Source organism: Pelobates fuscus, chromosome 10 (genome assembly GCF_036172605.1).
Source record: "Pelobates fuscus isolate aPelFus1 chromosome 10, aPelFus1.pri, whole genome shotgun sequence".
In the NCBI taxonomy this organism is placed as follows: domain Eukaryota; kingdom Metazoa; phylum Chordata; class Amphibia; order Anura; family Pelobatidae; genus Pelobates; species Pelobates fuscus.
In genome coordinates this window covers 19,854,707-19,879,092 of record NC_086326.1, presented here as the reverse complement: position 1 = coordinate 19,879,092, position 24,386 = coordinate 19,854,707, and the positions used below count along the sequence as shown (strand labels likewise).

Here is a 24,386-nt window from a genome sequence, read left to right as displayed (position 1 = left end):
TTATAGCCCATCAAAAAGTGTAGAGCATCTGTTCACAGTATTTTGGGAAGGTGACACTTGGTATCATGTTTTTAATGGATGATAAGCATGTCTCAGAACATGTAAAATCTTTTCATTCATGTAGAATTCTATGGAATACCTCCAAACATAGAAAGATCCAGCATGACAGTCCCAAATGGGGAAGTATGTCCTGCTACATCAGGTATTCCTCTAGTTTCTAGCTTATTATTCAGGCCAGAAGAAATCCCCTTAAAGTACAGCATGAGTATGTCAATGAGATCATCTGAGTCCCCGTAAAAACTTTTGCCGCTTGCCAAAGTGCCTTTGCAGTGCTCTGCATATCCTTGGGACATGGTTGATCGGCTTCCAAATAATGTGCTTGTTCAGGCTACATACAGTATCTCACAAAAGTCAGTATACCCCTCACATGTTTGTAAATATTTGATTATATCTTTTCATGTGACAACACTAAAGAAATGTCACTCTGCTACAATTTAACAGGTTCAACTAAGAATCATCTCTTTGCCCAAATATATATTCAAATTAAATAAGCAAATATTTAGAATGATACAATATATTATTGGTTAAGGATTCTCCCATCAATTTGAAATAGCATCTCAGTCAGCTCAGCAGGACCCTTCTTTAAATCTGCTATTTCCATAATGGTGTTTAGTGGATCATCTGATGCAAAGATCGGCATATATATTTGTCCAACTCCAAAATTCAATACAGCGAATCAACTCCATTTAACCAGAACACTGCAATGCTCACAGAAGATTAGAGAGATTGGGAAACAGAAAAGTCTGCTGAATAGGCACATATTAGTCAGTGTTGGTGTCCAATTTAATTTCCACGAATCAGCTGAGTCTATAAATAAACATTGATGTAAATCACTCATGCATCATGGCAGCTTGAACAGACATTTTAGTGCTTTTCATGGCTTCAGATTAAATGCATATTTCCCCCATCAATACTTATTCCAATAAGCAGCAAAATGTGCTAAGTAAGACACACATCAACAAAAATAATTATAGTACAATCTATGGAGGAGTTGAAAGTCCTTCAAATATTTATTTTGAAAATGACCTGATGTCCACAATTATCTGGAATTAAAAGTAACTTTTACATTTAAGGATACAATAGCTCAAATGAAAACTTAGCTAACTTGGACAGTCATTTTCAATTCAACTATTTTAGCTTAGACTTTTAAATTCACTGTTAATTCGATTTAATCATATTTTAGCGTAAAACCCAATAAATAAATGATCATTTTAATATTTGTTAGAATATATAGATGTGTGCCCTCTTTTCATTTTACAAACAGAGCAGATTTCAATAGGAATTGGCACTTTTATAAATTAACCTTGTTACACCCCACTTGATGTCAGACAACAGATACTGTTACTTCCTGAAATTCAAACAAAATCACCCGTGAAACAAAAGTGATTAAAAAAACTTAACTTCTGGGTACACAGCTCCCAAGGTTATTTCCCAGTTGATAACCGTTTAGTAGAATAGTATAAATGATAGGATATTTTAGGGATTCTGCTGGTGTACCTAGAATAGAGGATAAAACATAGTGCAAATATTGTTTGATACTCAAAGGTAGTGTACTGATATATATGCACTCACAAATTCCAAATGATTTAGCGCTTTAAAGGTGCCTCCCCACGATGTAGGTGGGGGGTGTCAATCAAAATCCCTCCTCGAGTGGTAGCCAGTGGGGTATCAGGGTCAGCAAGGTGTTTCAAGCAAACTCCGACCAAAGGAATCCTTCCAAGGCAATTTATTCACTCATAAAATCAGGAGGTGTACAAAATAAATAAAAGCAGATACAAATAAAACAGGTCACCGGTCCTACGCGTTTCGTCCTTGTGCAAATGGACTTCCTCAGGGACCTTTTCAGTAAAAACAACAGTAACATGTACAATGGCATCCTAAAAAACACTAACACATGAAAACTTATATAGGGCTAGTCCCTCCAAGTCATTGGTGGAATAGTGGGTGTCTTCTTTCTTCTGAATTTCATTCGTTGCCCGGTATTTTTCTTCAGGTGTAGGCTTTTACCGAAGATTTCAGCTCCCTCTCGTGTAGTTTTCTATCATTTCCGCATACGTCACGCGTTACGTTCTGGTCACGTGACCCGTATGCGTTCCACACTCGAAAAAAATAACATGGCCGTGCGTTCCACCATAAAAAGGAATAAGTCCGTTTATTACTTGTGCATATTGATGGTACTTGAGAATCTAAACGAAAGGGCTGTTAGATATTGCATACAAACTACCCACAAACTAGTAAAATCATTAGTATATCCTCTATATCTCATAACATAAATAGAAAACAAAAATCAAAGTTGAATGCAACAACTTCCTATCCAAGTGTGCATACAGATATAATTCTAAAGCTATATATCACAAATTATTATATCACATACCATTAGTGATTATCTCAAATAATTTTGTGAATTATTATGATACCTTAAACCAATAATTAATGTGAATATATAACTATAATTTTAATTTTAATTTTTAAAGTGACATATCCATAATTGCGCGTGCATATTGTGTTTAACCTAGTCTATTTCTCTTGCCTAATTGCAAGGCTAGTGTACTTAAATCTCAGAAGTGGCTTATCCATGTAGGAAGAGAAAATGTATATTTCTCTCTTTAACTTAATTAATCCAAAAAACAAATGATGTCCATATCTACATTTAGTCCCCTTGGTGTAAGGGTCCCCAATCTATGAATCCAGTATGACTCTCTCTGAGCCAAACGCTTTTCCTTATTCCCCCCTCTCCAGTGTGGTTGAATTTGTTCCATCCCCATGCAACGTAAACCTTTTAAAAAGAATTGTGGACAGCTGTTGCAATGGAGAGGAACAGAGTGGGTTTCAAGTTTTTTCTTGATGTTATTAATGTGTTCAAGGAGCCTCACTTTTAAACACCTCTTAGTGCGTCCAACATACTGACTGCCACACGGACACTGAAGCAAATAAACCACAAAGTCCGAGCGGCAGCCAATCCCCGACTTAATTTTGAACTCCTTCCCATTGGTGGAACTGGTATATGACATAACCTTATCTGTGTTAACCTGTGAGCAAGCTTTGCAATTTTTACATCCCTTAAAACCTTTGTCACTCTTTTTGTTTTTAAAAACATTTTTTTAGGGCATAGCTTGGTGCCAGTAGATTTTTTAGATTTTGTTTCTTCCTATATATAATTTTTGGTTTCTTGGGCAGATGTTGTCCCAGAATGGGGTCCTCCAACAATATCGGCCAATATTTACACAAACTCCTCCTAATTTTAGGATGATCAATGTTATACTGGGTAAAAAAGGATTGTCTGAAATTTTCTTTTTGTCTGCCAATCGGGTTATCTATTAAGAAATCATTTCTGTCTTTTTTAGACATCATATGGATTTCTCTATCAATCCTTTTTTTGTTGTAACCTTTTTGGACAAGTTTATCAGCCACATGTTTGGCCTGTGTATGGAAATCTTTAATATGGGAACAATTCCTCCTAACCCTGGTAAGTTGTCCTGGATGTGACCTCGCTGTACACGGTCATCAGTCACGATTTGGGGTTGGAGGCAGTTGCCCATTATTTGGATAGGGATGTAGATATTTCTCCAGGGCTAAAAACCTTTGTTCTTTATGGCATCCAGTTTATACTGGAACATAATTACTTTTTCTTCGATCAGTCGTTTTTTCTACAGTTAGTGGGGACCGCCATGGGCACCAGGTTCGCCCCCAGTTATGCCAACATATACATGCGCAGGTGGGAGGACCTCTGCGTAAGGTTGGGGCATGACTGGGTGGAGAACCTGGTCCTATGGCGGCGGTATATAGACGATGTCATCATTATTTGGAAGGGATCAGATCTGGAATTCATGACCTTTGTAAATCATTTGAACTCTAATGAATATAATTTAAAACTCTCCCCAATATGGAACCGTAGGGAAATCAATTTTTTGGATCTCACCTTGTTTTGTGAAGGAAATGAGATCAAGACAAAATGTTTTTTCAAACCTACCGATGGAAACAGCTATGTTCACAAACATAGCTGTCACCACCAACCTTGGTTGAAGGGGATCACAAAAGGACAACTTACCAGGGTTAGGAGGAATTGTTCCCATATTAAAGATTTCCATACACAGGCCAAACATGTGGCTGATAAACTTGTCCAAAAAGGTTACAACAAAAAAAGGATTGATAGAGAAATCCATATGATGTCTAAAAAAGACAGAAATGATTTCTTAATAGATAACCCGATTGGCAGACAAAAAGAAAATTTCAGACAATCCTTTTTTACCCAGTATAACATTGATCATCCTAAAATTAGGAGGAGTTTGTGTAAATATTGGCCGATATTGTTGGAGGACCCCATTCTGGGACAACATCTGCCCAAGAAACCAAAAATTATATATAGGAAGAAACAAAATCTAAAAAATCTACTGGCACCAAGCTATGCCCTAAAAAATGTTTTTAAAAACAAAAAGAGTGACAAAGGTTTCAAGGGATGTAAAAATTGCAAAGCTTGCTCACAGGTTAACACAGATAAGGTTATGTCATATACCAGTTCCACCAATGGGAAGGAGTTCAAAATTAAGTCGGGGATTGGCTGCCGCTCGGACTTTGTGGTTTATTTGCTTCAGTGTCCGTGTGGCAGTCAGTATGTTGGACGCACTAAGAGGTGTTTAAAAGTAAGGCTCCTTGAACACATTAATAACATCAAGAAAAAACTTGAAACCCACTCTGTTCCTCTCCATTGCAACAGCTGTCCACAATTCTTTTTAAAAGGTTTACGTTGCATGGGGATGGAACAAATTCAACCACACTGGAGAGGGGGGAATAAGGAAAAGCGTTTGGCTCAGAGAGAGTCATACTGGATTCATAGATTGGGGACCCTTACACCAAGGGGACTAAATGTAGATATGGACATCATTTGTTTTTTGGATTAATTAAGTTAAAGAGAGAAATATACATTTTCTCTTCCTACATGGATAAGCCACTTCTGAGATTTAAGTACACTAGCCTTGCAATTAGGCAAGAGAAATAGACTAGGTTAAACACAATATGCACGCGCAATTATGGATATGTCACTTTAAAAATTAAAATTAAAATTATAGTTATATATTCACATTAATTATTGGTTTAAGGTATCATAATAATTCACAAAATTATTTGAGATAATCACTAATGGTATGTGATATAATTCTAAAGCTATATATCACAAATTATTATATCTGTATGCACACTTGGATAGGAAGTTGTTGCATTCAACTTTGATTTTTGTTTTCTATTTATGTTATGAGATATAGAGGATATACTAATGATTTTACTAGTTTGTGGGTAGTTTGTATGCAATATCTAACAGCCCTTTCGTTTAGATTCTCAAGTACCATCAATATGCACAAGTAATAAACGGACTTATTCCTTTTTATGGTGGAACGCACGGCCATGTTATTTTTTTCGAGTGTGGAACGCATACGGGTCACGTGACCAGAACGTAACGCGTGACGTATGCGGAAATGATAGAAAACTACACGAGAGGGAGCTGAAATCTTCGGTAAAAGCCTACACCTGAAGAAAAATACCGGGCAACGAATGAAATTCAGAAGAAAGAAGACACCCACTATTCCACCAATGACTTGGAGGGACTAGCCCTATATAAGTTTTCATGTGTTAGTGTTTTTTAGGATGCCATTGTACATGTTACTGTTGTTTTTACTGAAAAGGTCCCTGAGGAAGTCCATTTGCACAAGGACGAAACGCGTAGGACCGGTGACCTGTTTTATTTGTATCTGCTTTTATTTATTTTGTACACCTCCTGATTTTATGAGTGAATAAATTGCCTTGGAAGGATTCCTTTGGTCGGAGTTTGCTTGAAACACCTTGCTGACCCTGATACCCCACTGGCTACCACTCGAGGAGGGATTTTGATTGACACCCCCCACCTACATCGTGGGGAGGCACCTTTAAAGCGCTAAATCATTTGGAATTTGTGAGTGCATATATATCAGTACACTACCTTTGAGTATCAAACAATATTTGCACTATGTTTTATCCTCTATTCTAGGTACACCAGCAGAATCCCTAAAATATCCTATCATTTATACTGTTACTTCCTGGTTTGTTTATCTTAGTGGCGTTAAAACTCAAGAGGCAGCAATTGCCTTCAAAGACATCTTATTGAGCTGCATTGGGAATCTGTGATTGGACAGCCACAGAAAGTCTGTTTTTATTGGGAGTATATCTACTATCTACTAAACAGGGATTTTTTTTTTTTTTGGGGGGGGGGGGGGCAGTGTAATGTTCCTGTGGTGAAAATAACCTAGCCACTGGTTTTTGGAGGGGCCTGTTTGCCAGACTCCTATCCTGTGACTATGGCCCCTGTGATAAAACTTGGTTTAAAGAACTGTTTGTGCCTTTTTGGATTTTTATGGCCACAGTTCGAACTTTCGAAGTGGAACTTCAAACTCCTGTACAGTCGAAGTGGCCGCCATTCGAACATGTGGTGGCGGCCATCTTGTTTACATGGACCAAAACCGCAAATTGACTGCAGGGGGACTTAGCTGTGAATGCCCTAGAACTATTTTCAGCACTATTTTTTTTGGATATGTTGGTCACCCAGATCAGGGCTATCAGGAGATTTAAGATTTGTGGGGATTTTGGGGTACTTTTGTGATGTGGAAAAATATGTGGTTTTTCTGCCTGGAGATAATTAAGTTAATGCATTACCTGCCTCAATTATCTCCCAGGCAGAGGGGAGGGATTGTGTATACTGTATGGGAGTGTCTCACTGTATAATGCTGTTTTTATTGGTTTGTTAACTTGTGTCCCTGTGCCCAACAAGGTCCACATGGGTGTCACCCTTGTTGGGAAACTTGCATACAAGGCTAGTGTGGCTCCATTAAAATTGAGTTCCTGCTTACCCTCAACATAGAGTCTCATCTCATGTATGGGGGAAACATATCTACCCTGGGGATTGCTATATCACTATACTCCCCTAGGATTATAATCACTAGCTCTTTTTAGAGCTGTTCCTGCTATGCTCTCTGGAGTAGGAGAAGTTTACCGACTGGAAGCTGGATCCTGGTCCTGGGTCCAGGGTGGATGGAGGACGGCAAGTTTCCCAGCCAAGCTGTAACGCTGGACGTGGGGACTGCAGTGCTTATGGTGTCTGGTGGAGTGCTTGGAGTCCTCGGTAAGCACTAGGTGCACCCAGTCGAGGTGCCAGGCGGTCCGTCACAGTTCCTTTAAACAGTTACTTGTGTCTTGAGAAAGCAGTTGTGCCCAATTAATAATATCATGATGAGTGCTTAGTGGGTATATATCAAAGGTTTTAATAAAGTGAATTTTAGTTCCACTTTCTCTATATCAAGGGTGAAGCAATGCTGCCTGTATTTCAATAGGACATAGGTGTTGATATTTTTCAATTAGTTAAGCATCTTAACTACCAAAGAGAAAATTCAGAGATATGATTTTGCTGGATTCATAACGCTAGTTTGTTGACAGTAGCACACTCCACCAGCTAATTTTAGAATTTTTAGTGAAAATTAATTCAAGGGGCTCCGCATTAAATGGTCCTTGATGGTTTTTGAAAAGGGACATTTTTCACACATTAACTTTTTCTTTCTTTTAAGTTAGCTCTGCACTTGCAACGCTTAGCAGAAATAATATTACTAATAATATTGCTTGAGGTATTGATCCTCACTTGCAAGAACTTTGAGCAAATAATATGAGAAAGAATAGGATATTTTCCTAAATTTTTAAATTTGATTTTTAATTCAGTTTTAGTCTGTGTTAATTGTTACCGATAAATCCCAGTACATCTTCCCTGTGTTCCTCTTCCTATGTTCTGGATTCTAAAAGACATAATATAGAGTTCTGTTTGCTTTGCTGGTGCTGTGTTGACACAAAAGCCGTAAACTACAACCAGTTTATAGGCTCTTTTTCATGTGAACGAACAATGTTATTGTCACATTTCAGTTGGGGAAAATGAGACATCAATAAAGCTCAACCTTCACATGTCTCTTTACGTTATTAATTCAAAAGAATAAAAAACATAATGATTTGAAATTATTTTGAATTGCACAGCAAAAAGGGAAAAAAATATTTCTAAATATCAAAGTAGCAATCAGATTTCTCCGTTCTTTACCACACTTTTATTGACCTATGAATTGGGGATTGTAGCTCTAAACACCTTGCGTTACTGAAAAGAGAGCATTACCCCTACTCTCCTATCATACATTCTGTACAATATGCGCTAAGTTTTCTATATTCTACTATATCTTTCCATTTGCTACCAGGGTTATTCTCTAAAGTGAATTTGAAATGTAAGATTAAAGCAGTAAGTTGGAGAAAATCTCTTCTAAGTCAGCTGTGCTTTCAGTCCAGTTCCTTTGGCCTGCAATTTTAAATTCACTTTGAATTCTCACTTTACTGAATAACGGTCTGTTTTTCAAGTACATTAGAAGATATCTCACATCCAAATGTAATTTTAATTTATTACATAGAGCTCGTTATATAGGCTGAAAAGAGACATTCCTCACATCTGTTTCTTGCTGTTAGTCCAAAAAAAGGCCATAAACTAGGGAAAAAATCCTTCTTGACCCCAGAAAGAAAGTCATATTTATCTTTGGATCAAAAAGCTATTACCCTACATTGAAAAATTATATTATTAAATATGAGTAGTGATGTCCCGAACAGTTCGCCGGGAACCGTTCGCCAGCGAACATAGCTTGTTCGTGGCGAACGCAGCGGGCGAACATATGCGATGGTCGGTCCGCCCCTGTTCGTCATGGAGGTGGGAGGGTCTGCTACTGATTGGCTGGAATGTGTCTGCTGACTGTGAGGTACAGGGTCAAAGTTTACTCAATGATGATGAATAGGGGCGGACCGACCATCGCATATGTTCGCCCGCCGTGTTCACCACGAACAAACTATGTTCGCCAGCGTACGGTTCCCGGCGAACTGTTCGGGACATCACTAAATATTAGGTTTTCGCAAGTATGCATCTAGTCGCTGTTTAAGCATCTGTACAGACTGATAAAACCACTTCTTCAAGCAGAGAATTCCACATCCTTATTCTTATATTCTCTAAAAAAAAGAAAACAACAAAAAAAAATAAACTTTCCATTGCCTTAGACTAACTCTTCTTTCTTCCAGTCTAAACACATGACCTTGCGTCATATGTATAGTCCTGTTTGTGAATAGATTTGCACACAATGGTTTGTATTGGCCCTGGATTTATTTGTATAATGTTATCATATCTCCTCTGAGGCGTTGTGTTTCTATACTAAAGTGGTTTAAATTTGTTAACCTTTCTTCATAGCTAAAATGTTCCATTCTTTTAATTAATTTTGTAGCCCTTCTCTGCATGCTTTCCAGTGCCATAATTTCCTTAATAAGGTTTTGACTCAGGATGGTCTTACTGCTGATTGTCTTTACGTAAAAATCTAAGTTTAAGTTAATTATGTATTATATGGCATTCTAGGGAAATGCATCGATCTATCACATTGAATAATTAAATGGCATGGGAATTGAATGGGACTTACATGGGACCACCCTGAGATTACACTGGAGATTTTGCACTTGTGTATATATTGCTCATTAGACTGAATTTCTGTACATTAGTAGAGCTTCTATGACCATCCCATGGATACATGTTTGCCCCTTTTGCTCCTTCTGTTTGTACAATATTTCATTATTTAATTGAGTAACAGATTGGCTCTGTAAAAAAATAATGTACATGGATCCTAAATGTCTCAAAGGAACACTCCAAACACTATAACTACTACAGCTTGTTGTAGTATTTATGGTGCGAGGAGTGTCCTAGCACTTTCCTACGAATGTACTAAAACCATTTTAGTATAGTTTGTAGAGCTGCGCATGGCAGAGTTTTTAAGTTTGGCTAAATCATTTATCATGAAATTAATATTTTCTTCAGGTCCTCTGACATTCATCAATTTGACGGTTCAGCATGGCCAAACGTTGTTAATAAAATATTATTTGGGAAAACATTCAGATAAACAAAAAAAAGCTAAAAAATGGGCCAGTGTACTGCAAAATAAATGAAAAAAAATATATATATATATATATATATCACAGATCCAGAGCACTCACCCATCCACTAAATTAGTTTTTTTTTTTTTTTTTTTTTAAAACACCTAACCTAGGAAAAAATAATGGGGGTTTAGTTACATTATATGATCAAACATTGCATAAGCCTGCCACAACGTCAATGTACCCCATCTTTGGCAGGTCCTACACTAGGATATATATACAGGGAGTGCAGAATTATTAGGCAAATGAGTATTTTGACCACATCATCCTCTTTATGCATGTTGTCTTACTCCAAGCTGTATAGGCTCGAAAGCCTACTACCAATTAAGCATATTAGGTGATGTGCATCTCTGTAATGAGAAGGGGTGTAGTCTAATGACATCAACACCCTATATCAGGTGTGCATAATTATTAGGCAACTTCCTTTCCTTTGGCAAAATGGATCAAAAGAAGGACTTGACAGGCTCAGAAAAGTCAAAAATAGTGAGATATCTTGCAGAGGGATGCAGCACTCTTAAAATTGCAAAGCTTCTGAAGCGTGATCATCGAACAATCAAGAGTTTCATTCAAAATAGTCAACAGGGTCGCAAGAAGCGTGTGGAGAAACCAAGGCGCAAAATAACTGCCCATGAACTGAGAAAAGTCAAGCGTGCAGCTGCCAAGATGCCACTTGCCACCAGTTTGGCCATATTTCAGAGCTGCAACATCACTGGAGTGCCCAAAAGCACAAGGTGTGCAATACTCAGAGACATGGCCAAGGTAAGAAAGGCTGAAAGACGACCACCACTGAACAAGACACACAAGCTGAAACGTCAAGACTGGGCCAAGAAATATCTCAAGACTGATTTTTCTAAGGTTTTATGGACTGATGAAATGAGAGTGAGTCTTGATGGGCCAGATGGATGGATTGGTAAAGGGCAGAGAGCTCCAGTCCGACTCATACGCCAGCAAGGTGGTGGTGGAGTACTGGTTTGGGCTGGTATCATCAAAGATGAGCTTGTGGGGCCTTTTCGGGTTGAGGATGGAGTCAAGCTCAACTCCCAGTCCTACTGCCAGTTTCTGGAAGACACCTTCTTCAAGCAGTGGTACAGGAAGAAGTCTGCATCCTTCAAGAAAAACATGATTTTCATGCAGGACAATGCTCCATCACACGCGTCCAAGTACTCCACAGCGTGGGTGGCAAGAAAGGGTATAAAAGAAGAAAATCTAATGACATGGCCTCCTTGTTCACCTGATCTGAACCCCATTGAGAACCTGTGGTCCATCATCAAATGTGAGATTTACAAGGAGGGAAAACAGTACACCTCTCTGGACAGTGTCTTGAAGGCTGTGGTTGCTGCTGCACGCAATGTTGATGGTGAACAGATCAAAACACTGACAGAATCCATGGATGGCAGGCTTTTGAGTGTCCTTGCAAAGAAAGGTGGCTATATTGGTCACTGATTTGTTTTTGTTATGTTTTTGAATGTCAGAAATGTATATTTGTGAATGTTGAGATGTTATATTGGTTTCACTGGTAAAAATAAATAATTGAAATGGGTATATATTTGTTTTTTGTTAAGTTGCCTAATAATTATGCACAGTACTAGTCACCTGCACACACAGATATCCCCCTAAAATAGCTATAACTAAAAACAAACTAAAAACTACTTCCAAAAATATTCAGCTTTGATATTAATGAGTTTTTTGGGTTCATTGAGAACATGGTTGTTGTTCAATAATAAAATTAATCCTCAAAAATACAAATTGCCTAATAATTCTGAACTCCCTGTATATCTGTTTGAGTGAGTGAGTGTGCTGGATCTTGTATGTTGTATGAATTGGCCCCAGCAGCACCCTTAGAATGTATGCATTCTCAGGTGAGTGCAGCCCACGGGTTTCATATATATATATATATATATATATATATATATATATATATATATATATATATATATATATATATAGTATGTTATATGTTATGTATATGTGAGTGTGCATTTTCCTGCCTTTTAACCAAAAGAAGGAAAAAGTGCAGGAAAAAAAAAATCTATATTCTATATTTATTAATAATATCCCTGCTCTTTTCCCCTCTTTTGGTTACGTCATTTAGTTCACTTTTTTTGTGATCATCATTTTCTTGGTTCTAAATCTACATGACACTTCAGAAATGGAGAATTCAGCCAGTCGATTGGCCCAAATTTGGCCAAATTGCAATTTGGGCTAAATCCAAAAGCACAAGTCTAATGGTTTGACAAGTTGCCTTGGTTCCACAGGGCACACACACATCATATCTGGTCTTCTCTTGCTCCTTAGTCAATGAGTGCTATCCTGCAGTAACAAACGTGGCTCTGTAGAGTTAACCAGTTTCTCTTAAAGAGAAGACTAGAAGCAAGGGCTGTGGCTGCAGGCACCCAGCTGGATCCAGCCACGTTGTCAAACTGTGCTAAAACGTCTAAAATAACTGCTTACCATGCAACTGTGCAAAGGCATTCAAGTAGCTGTTATGTTGCTTGGAGTGTTCCTTTAGTTAACCTCAGAAATAGCAAGCAGAAATCAAATGTATTGATGACATTTTATTAAAAGGGCAGTAATTGGAAATAGCTAGGTCTTTGAGAAAGTCTGGTGTGCCATGGGCTAACTCTTACTGTCAAAAATGTAATAGTTGGATAACTAAATTTGCAGAAACATTTATGAGTCAATATTGACCTCTAGGATCAGAAATAAAGAAGAATTGAGGGACAAGGTTCTAAAGTGTCACCATGGAAACTAAAGGAATGTTACCAGTAATTTGTCATGGTTTAGAATTTTGATACACAATAGGACTTTGTACAAAAAAACTATTTGCCTGCTCTATGTATCAAAGTGATGCTCATTGATGCACAGTAAAATGTATTTACATTGTACAAAATGTTACATATAAAGTGGAGTCACTGGCTTGTAGCTAGGACATTTTTATTATAATGCACAATAACTCAATGCAATGTATGTGTACAATTAGGCCAAGGTACTCTTTTAGAAGCTAACAGCAATAAAATGCCAATATATATATATATGCCATATGACTATAAAAAATGAAAGATTAAAAAGTTGAGAGAGAGAATTGCAGAACAGTAGCCGTGCCCTTTAGATACCCTTTGCAGTTTTTTTGTTTTTTTTTAGAAGGTTTGAATAATGTGTACGCTGTCACTTTAAATATATACTGCAGCATTGTAATTTTCTGAAACAGGTAGTTCTGAAATTTAAGTATTAAGCTGCCTGAAGGTGCAGACTCCTTAAAGTCCAAATTAATCATGGCAGGCATTAGATTGAAATGCATCATTTATATCTAGGCCAACTTTCTATTAAATTACAGGAACATTATTAGCAGTTTTTTTAAAAAAAAAAAAAAGTACTACGATTGCAATGTAATATATCGCTCTATATCTATACATCTCTCTTGGAAAAATTATTGCAGAAGAGGATTATACAAAATGTGTGTGTAATGTACATATATATACTTATTAAGATATTGAGTATGGATGTAGGGTCAAAAAGGTTCTGATGTCATTGCAGTCATGCCTATAACAGAATAGTAGACAAAAGACCACGTCCTCTTCCTCTGGCTTTCTGGACAAAGGGACTTTCTCTCCATCGAAGACCCTAATATTACCAGAAATTATCTCCCAACATGTATTCATGGATTTAGGGGAGCAGAGGAGCAGGTGGGTACCATGATATGTAAAACAGATGAATAAAGTCCACCATTTCTGATCCATCATGTAAAAATGTTAAGTTTAAAGTTAAAGTTAGAAGTTACTTAAAGGACTACATCAGTTATTTAAAGTGGTGATGGTTATAGGAGTCTGGATGTGCAGTGCTAGTTACACCTCCAGCACATGTGACTTTGTGAAGCTTTTGATAGGAACGTGTGTGACATTTGCTGATGTCAGCTGAGGAGGGAGATCAGCTCTGTGATCTTTAACCAGCGTTGCATTACAGATACGTTTTAACTCTTTATTTTTTTTATTTTTTTTATGCCTTAAAAGCAAATTATCAAAAAGGGCTGGAGTAACGCTCTAATACTAAACTATTTACTCTCTTTACCTACCTGATCTTCTCTGAACCCATAACGGTGGATATTTTCTAGAGTGGCTTGGCATTAACAATATTAGATTGATTTTATGATTAGATGGATTTCTGATTTTATCCACAACATATAGTACACAAAAGCCACTACCGTTTGTGTACTGGAATATAAAGTACAAAATGTATAAAAACACAAATTCCCATAGAACTTAAGTAACTTAAGGGTAAATCAAAACTTTGCTATATTGATATGTTAAATTTCTAAACAGTATTTTATTAAAGCTGTGCCAGAATGAGTATGATACATACATGCTAAGTTGCCTGATTTACAGTAGAAGGGGCTGCCCCAATTTTGGGCCCAAATCTCTCTGCCCTTCCTTTCAAGAAACTCAATTTTATTGTAGTGTCTGAGTGTATAACAGAGCCCTATAGCAGTAATACTCCTAGTAATGTTTTTTTAAACTACAATAAATGAGTTTAGAAATCAGTCTGTGTAAATAAGAGACACCCTGGGCCACACCCACACACCGAAAAATAAAGTGTCCCTCTTTGCCCATTTTAAATGTTGGGAGGTATCGCGATAGGTGTTACATTCTGCTAAATTACCAGTGTTACTGTATACAGGTCACAGAGCAATATGATTAGAAGGAAAATAAGGATATAGAAGACTATATGAATGCTTTAAAAAGTAGGCTATCAAACAGCTTGATTTTCTATGGGCCCCTGTACAGTTACATACCGGTAGCTAGAGGCTGACTTGAAGTTTGGCTAGAATTTGGAAAGCATCTGAAAGCAAGGTGAGACCCTTACAGTGAACAAGTAATTGTAAGTGATGTGAAAGCTTCCCATCTCACAAGGACATTGGCAATCACAAACATAATGAAAAAGAAAAACCTGCAAAGTAAAAAAACTCAATAAAAAAAAAAAGCAACGAGAGTCAAAAAAATTTTTTCTCTCAGATCCTAAATGATGACTGATAAAATCCACAGAATAGAAACAAGTTAAGAGAATATAACAAGACATATGTCCTGAAATATGCGATTATAACCGACTAATCTATACACCTGCAGACTATTTTAGCAATGAACATATTTTTGTTGACAAGATGATGGACTGGTGAAAAAGTTTGTGGGGATGAAAGGGATATTTTAACATATTTTGTCTTTCTGCAAAATAATTCTGCGACACTTTGAACAAATTCCATTCTGACTTTTAGGAAAGCATAAGAGGTCATGCAGAAAATAAAAAAAACCAAAAACATTATTAATTAAATAAAAAAATTAAAAAAAAAAGATTGTTATTTGATTCTAATGGTAGAAATGATGAAAACACTCAGAGAAGATGCTATCTACGGCTGTTTGAAGACTGATGTGCGATATGTAGGAATGGGCTGGTGACATTCTTGTATTTTAACAGAATACTTTCTTTTCTATGTCAAATATTTATTTCAAAATGTTTGTTGTGAACCCAAAGCAAATGCTTTTTGTTTACTGTATATGTTAAGATTCTATCTTTAAAAAAAAATAAAAAAATTATATATATAATGTTTCCAATACCTGTGTATTTATTCACACCAGCTTCCGCTGCCACATTGGACAAGGCAATTATCCCTCTGGAAACATCACTTGCAGAGTCATCCATCTCGATCAATGCGTGAGGACCAACATTGCCGTTTGCATAGTTTGCAACATATATGGCGTATCTGCCGGTACCCTACAGAAAAACAAGGAGACATACACTGCTTATTAAAACACAATCATATAAACACAATCAGATTTCATTATTCCATACATTATTTCACAGAAAACCATAAGAACACACATTGTTACTAATTTAATAAATCGTCATTAATATTATTTATAAAGCACCAAAAAATTCAGTCGCGCTTTACAATGGGTGGACTAACAAACAAGACAAGTTTGACAGACAGGAACAGAGGGGTTGAGGGCCATGCTCAATGAGCTTACATGCTAGAGGGAGTGGGGTATGGTGACACAACAGGTAATGGAAGAGTTAATGAAGTACCGTAGATTGGTAAATAGTATTCACTGAAGACTGAAGTGTGGTTTTTTTTTTGTTTGTTTTTTAAATGACAGTTCAGCTGAAATGTTGAAAGTTTTCTATGATCACCTTAATTCTTTTATCTTAGTTTTATGATTCCTTGGAGCAACTGATGAGACTCTTTATTTTTGTCCAGGTCAGATTATTACTAACAGCACATTACCCATATAAGTGCGAGTTAGTAATCATACTAATGGTAAAAAATAGTGAAGTAGAGGTTGTTCCAAATAATAGAGGCTAATTGTGCAGAAAATGTAAATGGGGATCTGCACTTCTCAAAGTAAATTGAGACAAATATGTCCCTTCCCCAGATATCCAATATTGTGCTTACTTATCCCTATATTTAACAAATATGCATTCATGAAATATGAAAAATGTAATTAAATTAATAGAAATCCACACATCTCTCTAATCCAACAAGGTACCTCCATCTTCGCTCCCTATCAACCATTATTTAAAGCTCTGTCAATTTTCACCCAGCTGTTAGCATAGAGAACATACATTCAGTAAAACAATGTTTCTATTTCATCTCTTAATTTGCAAAGTTTGTCCTGGCTTTGCCTTTTTTGGACTAAATTATGATATAATTGACTAAATATTAAATATAAATTAATTTAAAAAAAGCATCTAATGAAAAAAGGTTAATACAAGTTCTTGGTGATTTTTTTAATGTTTTATTTAATGATGTAAATTACAGGAAGTGGCAGTTCTCAATTAAACAGGATGTGTTTTTTTTTTTATTAATTATGGAAACTCAAAGAAAAAAGTGCAAGGGGGCAGTGCCTGACCAGCATGGCAGACAGACGTGCAGAGTATGTGCTCCTCATGAAACTTAGATGATTCCCAAGAGTCTAAATAACTGCTCCTGCATGTGATGGAGATTTCTCATGCCCATCTGGAGCTTAATCTCACAATTTGCAGCTCGAAAATATACAGAGAACAGGAATAACTCACTCGTGAGTTAGTGTCAAAAGAAGTCAAAACCGATATGGTTAGTACCTGCTCTACAACACCTGTGAGGGGATACCTTCTACCTCACCATAAACGTACAGCAGGAAATGATTATAAGGAAAGACTTTATAATCTATGATTGGAGCGCTAATTGGTCAACAGGCAAGTATTTGCTTACCCCTTACTGAGAAGTTATATGAGATCTCGATATGGGGTAATGTGTAAAGAGAAAAAAAGAACAAAACAGATCTAGTGCAGATGGTATTTAAAAAGTGCCAAACACAAAGTAGAATAGACACACACACATTTGTCAGAGCCTAAGGATAAGGCTCTATACCAACACTGATGTGCTTTTATAGGCAGCACCCCACCTGCTTGGATAGATGGAAAATCTCAAAATAAACAAGACAAGGGATTATGGTGCAAAATAAAAATAAAAATCTCAAAATAAACAAGACAAGGGATCTAGATGTATCATTGTAACAACATATAGTAAATTAAATAAAGAAAAATGCATACAATATTTGAAAAAAGGGAAAGAACAAGGTATTTTAAGTGAAAAAGAATATGAGTACCTTAATATAGAATTTCCCAAAATCCCCGTATTTTACTACCTGCCCAAAATTCACAAAAGCACTCTGCATCCACCAGGAAGACCAATAATACCTGGCATAAATTTAATATCAAGTGAAGTGTCAGGATATATAGACAGATATAGATAGATTTTATTATGGAGGGCATTGTATTGCTCTTAACTAACAATTATTTTTGGTTCAATTAGGAATTTTATCTCCAAATCTGTGGCACAGTGATGGGGACCCGGTTCACACCCAGCTATGCCAATGTATTTATGGCGGATTGGGAATGTAGATTTGTTTACCAAGGGCAAAAGCTGGATGAGCAACCTGTTCAACTATCGCCGCTATATAGACAATCTATTTATTTGAAATGGCCCAGAAGAATAACTTAGAGACTTTTTAAGCTATTTAAGCTATTTAAATCATAACAATTGGGGCATAACTCTTACAGCCAACTTTAGTAAAACATTATTTGACTTTTTAGATTTAAATATATTTCTAGACAACAATGAGATGCATACGAAAACATATTGTAAGCCTGTGTATGTCAACAGTTTAATCCAGTCCTCAAGTTGCCATTATCATCCCTGGCTTAATGGCATCCCTTGGTTCCAACTCCTCAGGGCAAAAAGGAACTGCACGAAAGAAGAGCACCTCATCGAACAAGTGTCCAAATTACCAGAGCGATTTTAATGAAAAATGATACAATAAGGAAAAATAAAATCTAATTTCAACAAAGTTTTAAATACGGAAAGTAATGAACTCTTAAAAAGCAAAAATAAAGATATAATCAGCGAGGATAAGGGCGTATGCATTTTGAGTGATTTTAATCAAAATAATCATCTGTTCAAGAAAATTATACACAAACATTGGCCAAAATTGATACAGGATCATACATTACACAATATCCTGCCAGATAAACCAAAAAATATATTTAGGGGAGCCCCTAGCTTGAAACAAAAACTAGTAAAAAAAATATATATATAAAAAAGAAACCATGCAATACTTTAACCCCTTAAGGACCAAACTTCTGGAATAAAAGGGAATCATGACATGTCACACATGTCATGTGTCCTTAAGGGGTTAAACAACAATATGGGATTCTTTGGATGTGGAACTTGCCTAGCGTGTAGAAATACGAATAATAAAAAGAGACATATTACTCATTTTAAAATCTCTTCACAAAAAAAAGCCATAGAAAATATAAGATAAAAGAGCTAATTACCTGTCATACAAAAAATTTTGTGTATTTATTAATATGCCCATGTGGACTCACTTATGTAGGTGGCACAAAGAGAGCACTTCATGTTAGAGCTGAAGAATATGAGTTACACATTTTTTTTATATATAAAACACACTATGTATTTTTTATTTTATATTTTTATTCCAATTTTAATATTAATTTAACACTCATTAAAAGCACATTAATATATATATATATATATATATATATATATATATATATATATACAGATAAATATGAATGATCATCAGACATTTGGAACTATTTAAGCTAGTATCTGATACTCTTTTTTCCCTTTCCATTCCCTCTTTCAAAATGGACATTTACAACTTCCCTGAGGGAAAATACATATAGGGGGCTATGAAAACAGCCAATATACCCACTGACGAAACCGGAAGGGACGTGCCACAAATCCTGTCGCGCCACTTCCGGTAGACTCAGCCAAAGATACACATCATCAAAAACCGCCGGAAATTGACCTCACTTCCAGCGGAACAAGGAATAACCATCATATAGCAGTAAGGGCATCTTGCCCATAAATCTCACTGATTGCAGGACATGTACCATGTGACCGGGATGGATTAATTGAACATGGATATTTAAATGAATTTCTGAACCTTGAAGACATCACAGCCAAATGAAGAAGTTTACCCAGCAAAACGCATATTGGCATTTAAGGACTGCACTACAGACTTATAAGTTCATTTTTTATTTGTTTTTAAATGTATGCAAAGCTTCTTGTTTTAATATTGATGCTGAATAAATAGTAGATTTGAACCCCATTAGGTAGTCAGTCCTGTTCCAGGTTCTAGACAGGGGAGTAAGAAAGATTCCCAGGCATTCCAAATGTGAAAGCCACAGGCAGATTTATTGCAACAAAATGAACAGCAATGTTTTGACCTAACAATAGGTTTTTGTCAAGCAGACAGGGGAGTGTCACCCCAAACTTTGACACCAGGCATTTACACCTGAGAGGCAAGGCACCTATGGGCTCTCAATAAGGTGAGAGTCTATTCCTAAAAGTGGTTATTGTCAATGATACATCTAGATATACTGCACCATAATCCCTTGTCTTGTTTATTTTGAGATTTTCCATCTATCCAAGGAGGTGGGGTTCTGCCTATAAAAGCAGATCAGCATTATTATAGAGCCTTAGCCTCAGGCTCTGAAAATTGTGAGTGTGTCTACCTATTCTACTTTGTGTGGCATTTTTAAAATACCATCTGCACTAGATCTGTTTTGTTCTTTTTTCTCTTTACATATTACCCCACATCAAGATCTCATATAACCTCCCAGTAAGGGGTAAGCAAAATACTTGCCTGTTGAACAATTAGCGCTCCACCCGCCGATTATGAAGTCTTTCCTTATAATCATTTATTGCTATACGAAAAGATACAGAGGCCTACAAGTCTGCAGTGATCCTTGGAAGGGAGAAACTGACAATTTCCCATTTGAAGCAGTTGTTCTGTTACATCAACCCTCGGAAAGGTGGGGGTTATCTTAGTCCCCACCAGAAAGCAGCACTGATTCCCACTAATAGACTTTGATAATCCATTGGTCTCTCCGTCGAGGCCTGGCCCCCAAGATGGCTACTGAAATGAGGGCTACAGTTACGCAGTCACACGCGAACCAGACATACCATGCAGATAAAATAAACAAGGCCTTTGAGCGATTCTGTTCGCAATTCTGGGCCCAAGTGCACCTACACACAGAGGGCTCAAGTTCAACTGAAAGCTCATTGCCCAATAGTCCTGGAAAAAACAGAATGCTACAGTCAGCTTTGGGAGACACTACTGTGACTTCACCTGCAGCAAAAGGGCAGGAACAAGAAGAAAAAATCCAACACCCGACAATCTACTACTAAACCTACTCCTCGACTGGGACTTCAGTCAATACATTATACAGATGTCCGGGAGACACAAAGGAGGAGAGTGAAGAAACGGAGGACACTCCAACAACCAGGCAGCTACCCTGCAGCCCAACAACACTTACCTAGGCTTATCCACCCAAGCAAAAACAGAGAAACTGTGTGATAGAAAGGCGCTTAACAGTAATATATAATACAAGCAGCTGAACACACATGCAGGTATCCCAATCCTACACAAATAGATACAAAGAAAGGTAAACTTGGTGGATAGTACCGCCACAAAAAAGATCACTCAATGGAGCGCTGAATTCAATGTCTTACCCCTAATTGTATTGGGGGAATCAAATATCACTTGTAGGTACTCACATGGTGAAGAGCCTGGAGATAGGCTCAAATCACAGCAGCATATGGTATATATGGTTATACCAAACCTCCTCCATATAGACGGCTCACAGATGTAGGGATATATGTAAGAAGAACACAAAATATCCTAGTGCAGATATGTATGAACAGGTCAACAATCAAGAGCAACAGTGTATGAAAAGTGCTCACCTGAATTGGAGCCTGTTATACTAGGTTCTATGTATAGACGCCTCTGTGCCTTTAAGGGAGGCACTAGCCCTCTTGAGTCAGGATCCAGGAAGCAGTGGAAGATCCACACATGTAGTGTATATAAAAAAAAACTATTTATTGGGAATTACAAAAAAAGGTAATTAAAAACCACAATGGGAATATACCAATAAAATCAATGTGGACCATCCTCGGACCATCAAGGAAGATCTACGCATTGATTTTATTATTGGTATATTCCCATTGTGGTTTTTAATAGAATTTTAATAGAATTTTTAGAATTTTTTAATAGAATTATGCACACTTTAAGGGGTACCGGTATTTAACTACTAATTAAGATAGCATACACATGATCTTGCAACAGTTATTAGTTATTAACTAATTAGCATTAATTATTAATAAAGCATCTCTGTCAACCTATACTTACCTTGCTTCAATCTGTTCCTCTCCTTGTCCACACTCCTAATCATTTTCTATCTTTTTCACCTAAAATCTGTAAAGCAAAGCAGACGTACGTTTGTCAAGTTTTGGCAGCTGAGGGAATAAGGCACGGTCTTATTCATCGCAAGACAATATCTATGGAGGCTCTCGTGGGATCCTTTGTAGAGTTCAGTGCTGTATTACACCGACACTGGCTCCTGGCAGATGAAGCAAAAGGAGTTGAAGAAAACCAGTGGAAATATAATGGTGGTGGCCGTGAGGAACAGCTTCAGGTAAGTAAAACATACCTTTCCCAGCACATTGTGCCTAATGTACACCGAGAGGTCGAAGAAACTATTGGTGGTCTTTGCACCCAGAAGGTGACTGAGCCGCTTTAAAAGCAAAGAAGGTATTGACTGAGAGATGAACCAGTTTCTGATTTTAGAAAATGTTAGGATCCAGTGAATTCCAAGGAAATTTAAGCATCTTTTTATTTTTTGCATATTCAATGCATTAGCTGTACAAAGTATTGGCAATGGGTCTCTGTTTAATAGACGGAATATGACTTTCCCTGAATTTAAATACTAAATCTAGTGCACATAGACAGACCTTTCAATAAAGGAAGAGATACAATAAGAACAGATGCATCATGATGCCAACAATGGGGATGAGATCACACATTATTATTATTATTATTATTTGTCAGTAAGATATCTAAGAATCAACAAAGTTTGAAATATTTAATACCTTAATAAGGAAAAAGGTCCTGTGTTTATAAATTAACCAATCTTTCAAAGTATGCCTAATGAGGAGTATGTGTTAAAATAATTCAAGCTTCCTGTGCTCCTTACTTCATATTCAACAGATTGTAAGTAAACAGACTGTAACACATCCAATCTATAAAATAACAAAAACCAAAGGGAAAAACAACAAACACTTTGCGGAAAGTCAATCACAGAAAATCCGTTATGAACCAGAGTTTAGAATTATGAAGGAAAAGAGAGAGAGAGAGAGAGAGAGAGAGAGAGAGAGAGAGAGAGAGAGAGAGAGAGAGAGAGAGAGAGAGAGAGAGAGAGAGAGAGAGAGAGAGAGAGAGAGAGAGAGAGAGAGAGAGAGAGAGAGAGAGAGGAGAGAGAGAGAGAGGAGAGAGAGAGAGAGAGAGAGAGAGAGAGAGAGAAAGAATGAAAGAAAGAAAAAGAAAGACATTGAGAGAATATATAATGGTGAACCATATATTTTGGGAAAATAATGCCATCTCAGAGTTCCAAAGGCATCATAAAAAAAAAAACACAGGACCTATATTGAACTAGTTACATAGGCTGAAAAGAGACATGTCCAAATTCAGCCTAACGTGTTAATAAGGATTAATATTTTCTTAGCAAAAGTTTAGTGTGGGTATCAATGCTTAGTGACAGTGTAAGATAATGTGGGGCATTGGACATTCTATGATCCTACGTGTGGCAGCAACCATTCTCCATACATGCGAGATTGGCAGACACATGCGACAAACTGTATAATTTATACTGTATTATGTGGCAATATAATTACTGGCTTGTTGATAAATGCATCATTGCTAATTTATTTAAATAACTCAGAATAGGAAAAAAATAAAGCATTCAACTATATTGGACTGGACTATACTGGGAATTGGCTAATCCAATCTACACTATATATATATTTGTGTACGGCACATTCCGAGGACGTAAGGAAAGCAGGGTTAAAATAAGTAGTTCCTTAATAGCAAGTCAGTTGAGGTGTGCCGAAACTGACGTAAGGTTAGGCCTGTAAAAGAGGGCAAAAATAAGAAACGATTAAGTCAAAATGCGTTTATTAAGCGATACATCATTTAGTCATATCACAGAAAGCCAGCCTTATCTCTTTCTCTGGATTGGGGATGTATCTGTTGTATGCAGACGATTTCCACCTCCCCATATTTTTAATTATGTGTGTTGGTACATGATTACCTGAGGCAGCTGTGGCTGCTCCAATGCGAAAAGAATGGCCCGAAAATGAATGTGGATTTTGTCCCAACCGGAGTAATAGGGTGCGTATGTAAAGCATGAAGTTTTTAGTGGTTAGGGGTTTCCCTAGTATAGCTAGAAGTGGGCAATTAGGAACGGAATTAGCTTGGGATTCTACTAGCTTATCCAATACACGGACGGGACACCATTTGGTCGACATGGGATAAAAGTTAATTTCCACTGGTGGGCCTGTTTGGCTCGTTTTAGTATGAGTAACGGACAATGTGTAGTGGTCTAGTTTTTTAACTAAGTGTTTCTTTTGGAGGCATGAGCTGAAGTCGGAAGCTCTCTCTACAGTAAATTCTCTGGGTCTCAAGAAACCATAAAAGGCTAAATAAGCCGCGGATTTGATAACGAGGTTAGTGATATGTTCGAAAGGGGACGTGTCGAGTACATCGGAGATATTCTTAAATAGCTTACTATCTATGGGAAGGCGTTTAGTGGGTATGTGTACTGACAAATTATGAATGCCTTTGAGGACACTTTTAAGAGGGTAGGAAGCTAGGAAAGGAGACTTGTTGGGAAAGGAGGTTAACATGTAGTGTTGGACTCCCGTTAAGTAG

General features: G+C 37.0%; 1 protein-coding gene across 2 annotated transcripts in view; it reads right to left on the bottom strand.

The window, feature by feature from the left end:
• Window positions 1–24,386, bottom strand: part of CRTAC1 (cartilage acidic protein 1) — a 478,485-nt gene that overhangs the window by 193,865 nt on the left and 260,234 nt on the right. For both annotated transcript variants that reach the window (XM_063435174.1, XM_063435175.1), the window contains exon 5: window positions 15,669–15,825. In XM_063435174.1, the coding sequence (XP_063291244.1) occupies window positions 15,669–15,825 (157 nt within the window). The remainder of the gene's footprint in view (window positions 1–15,668; window positions 15,826–24,386) is intronic.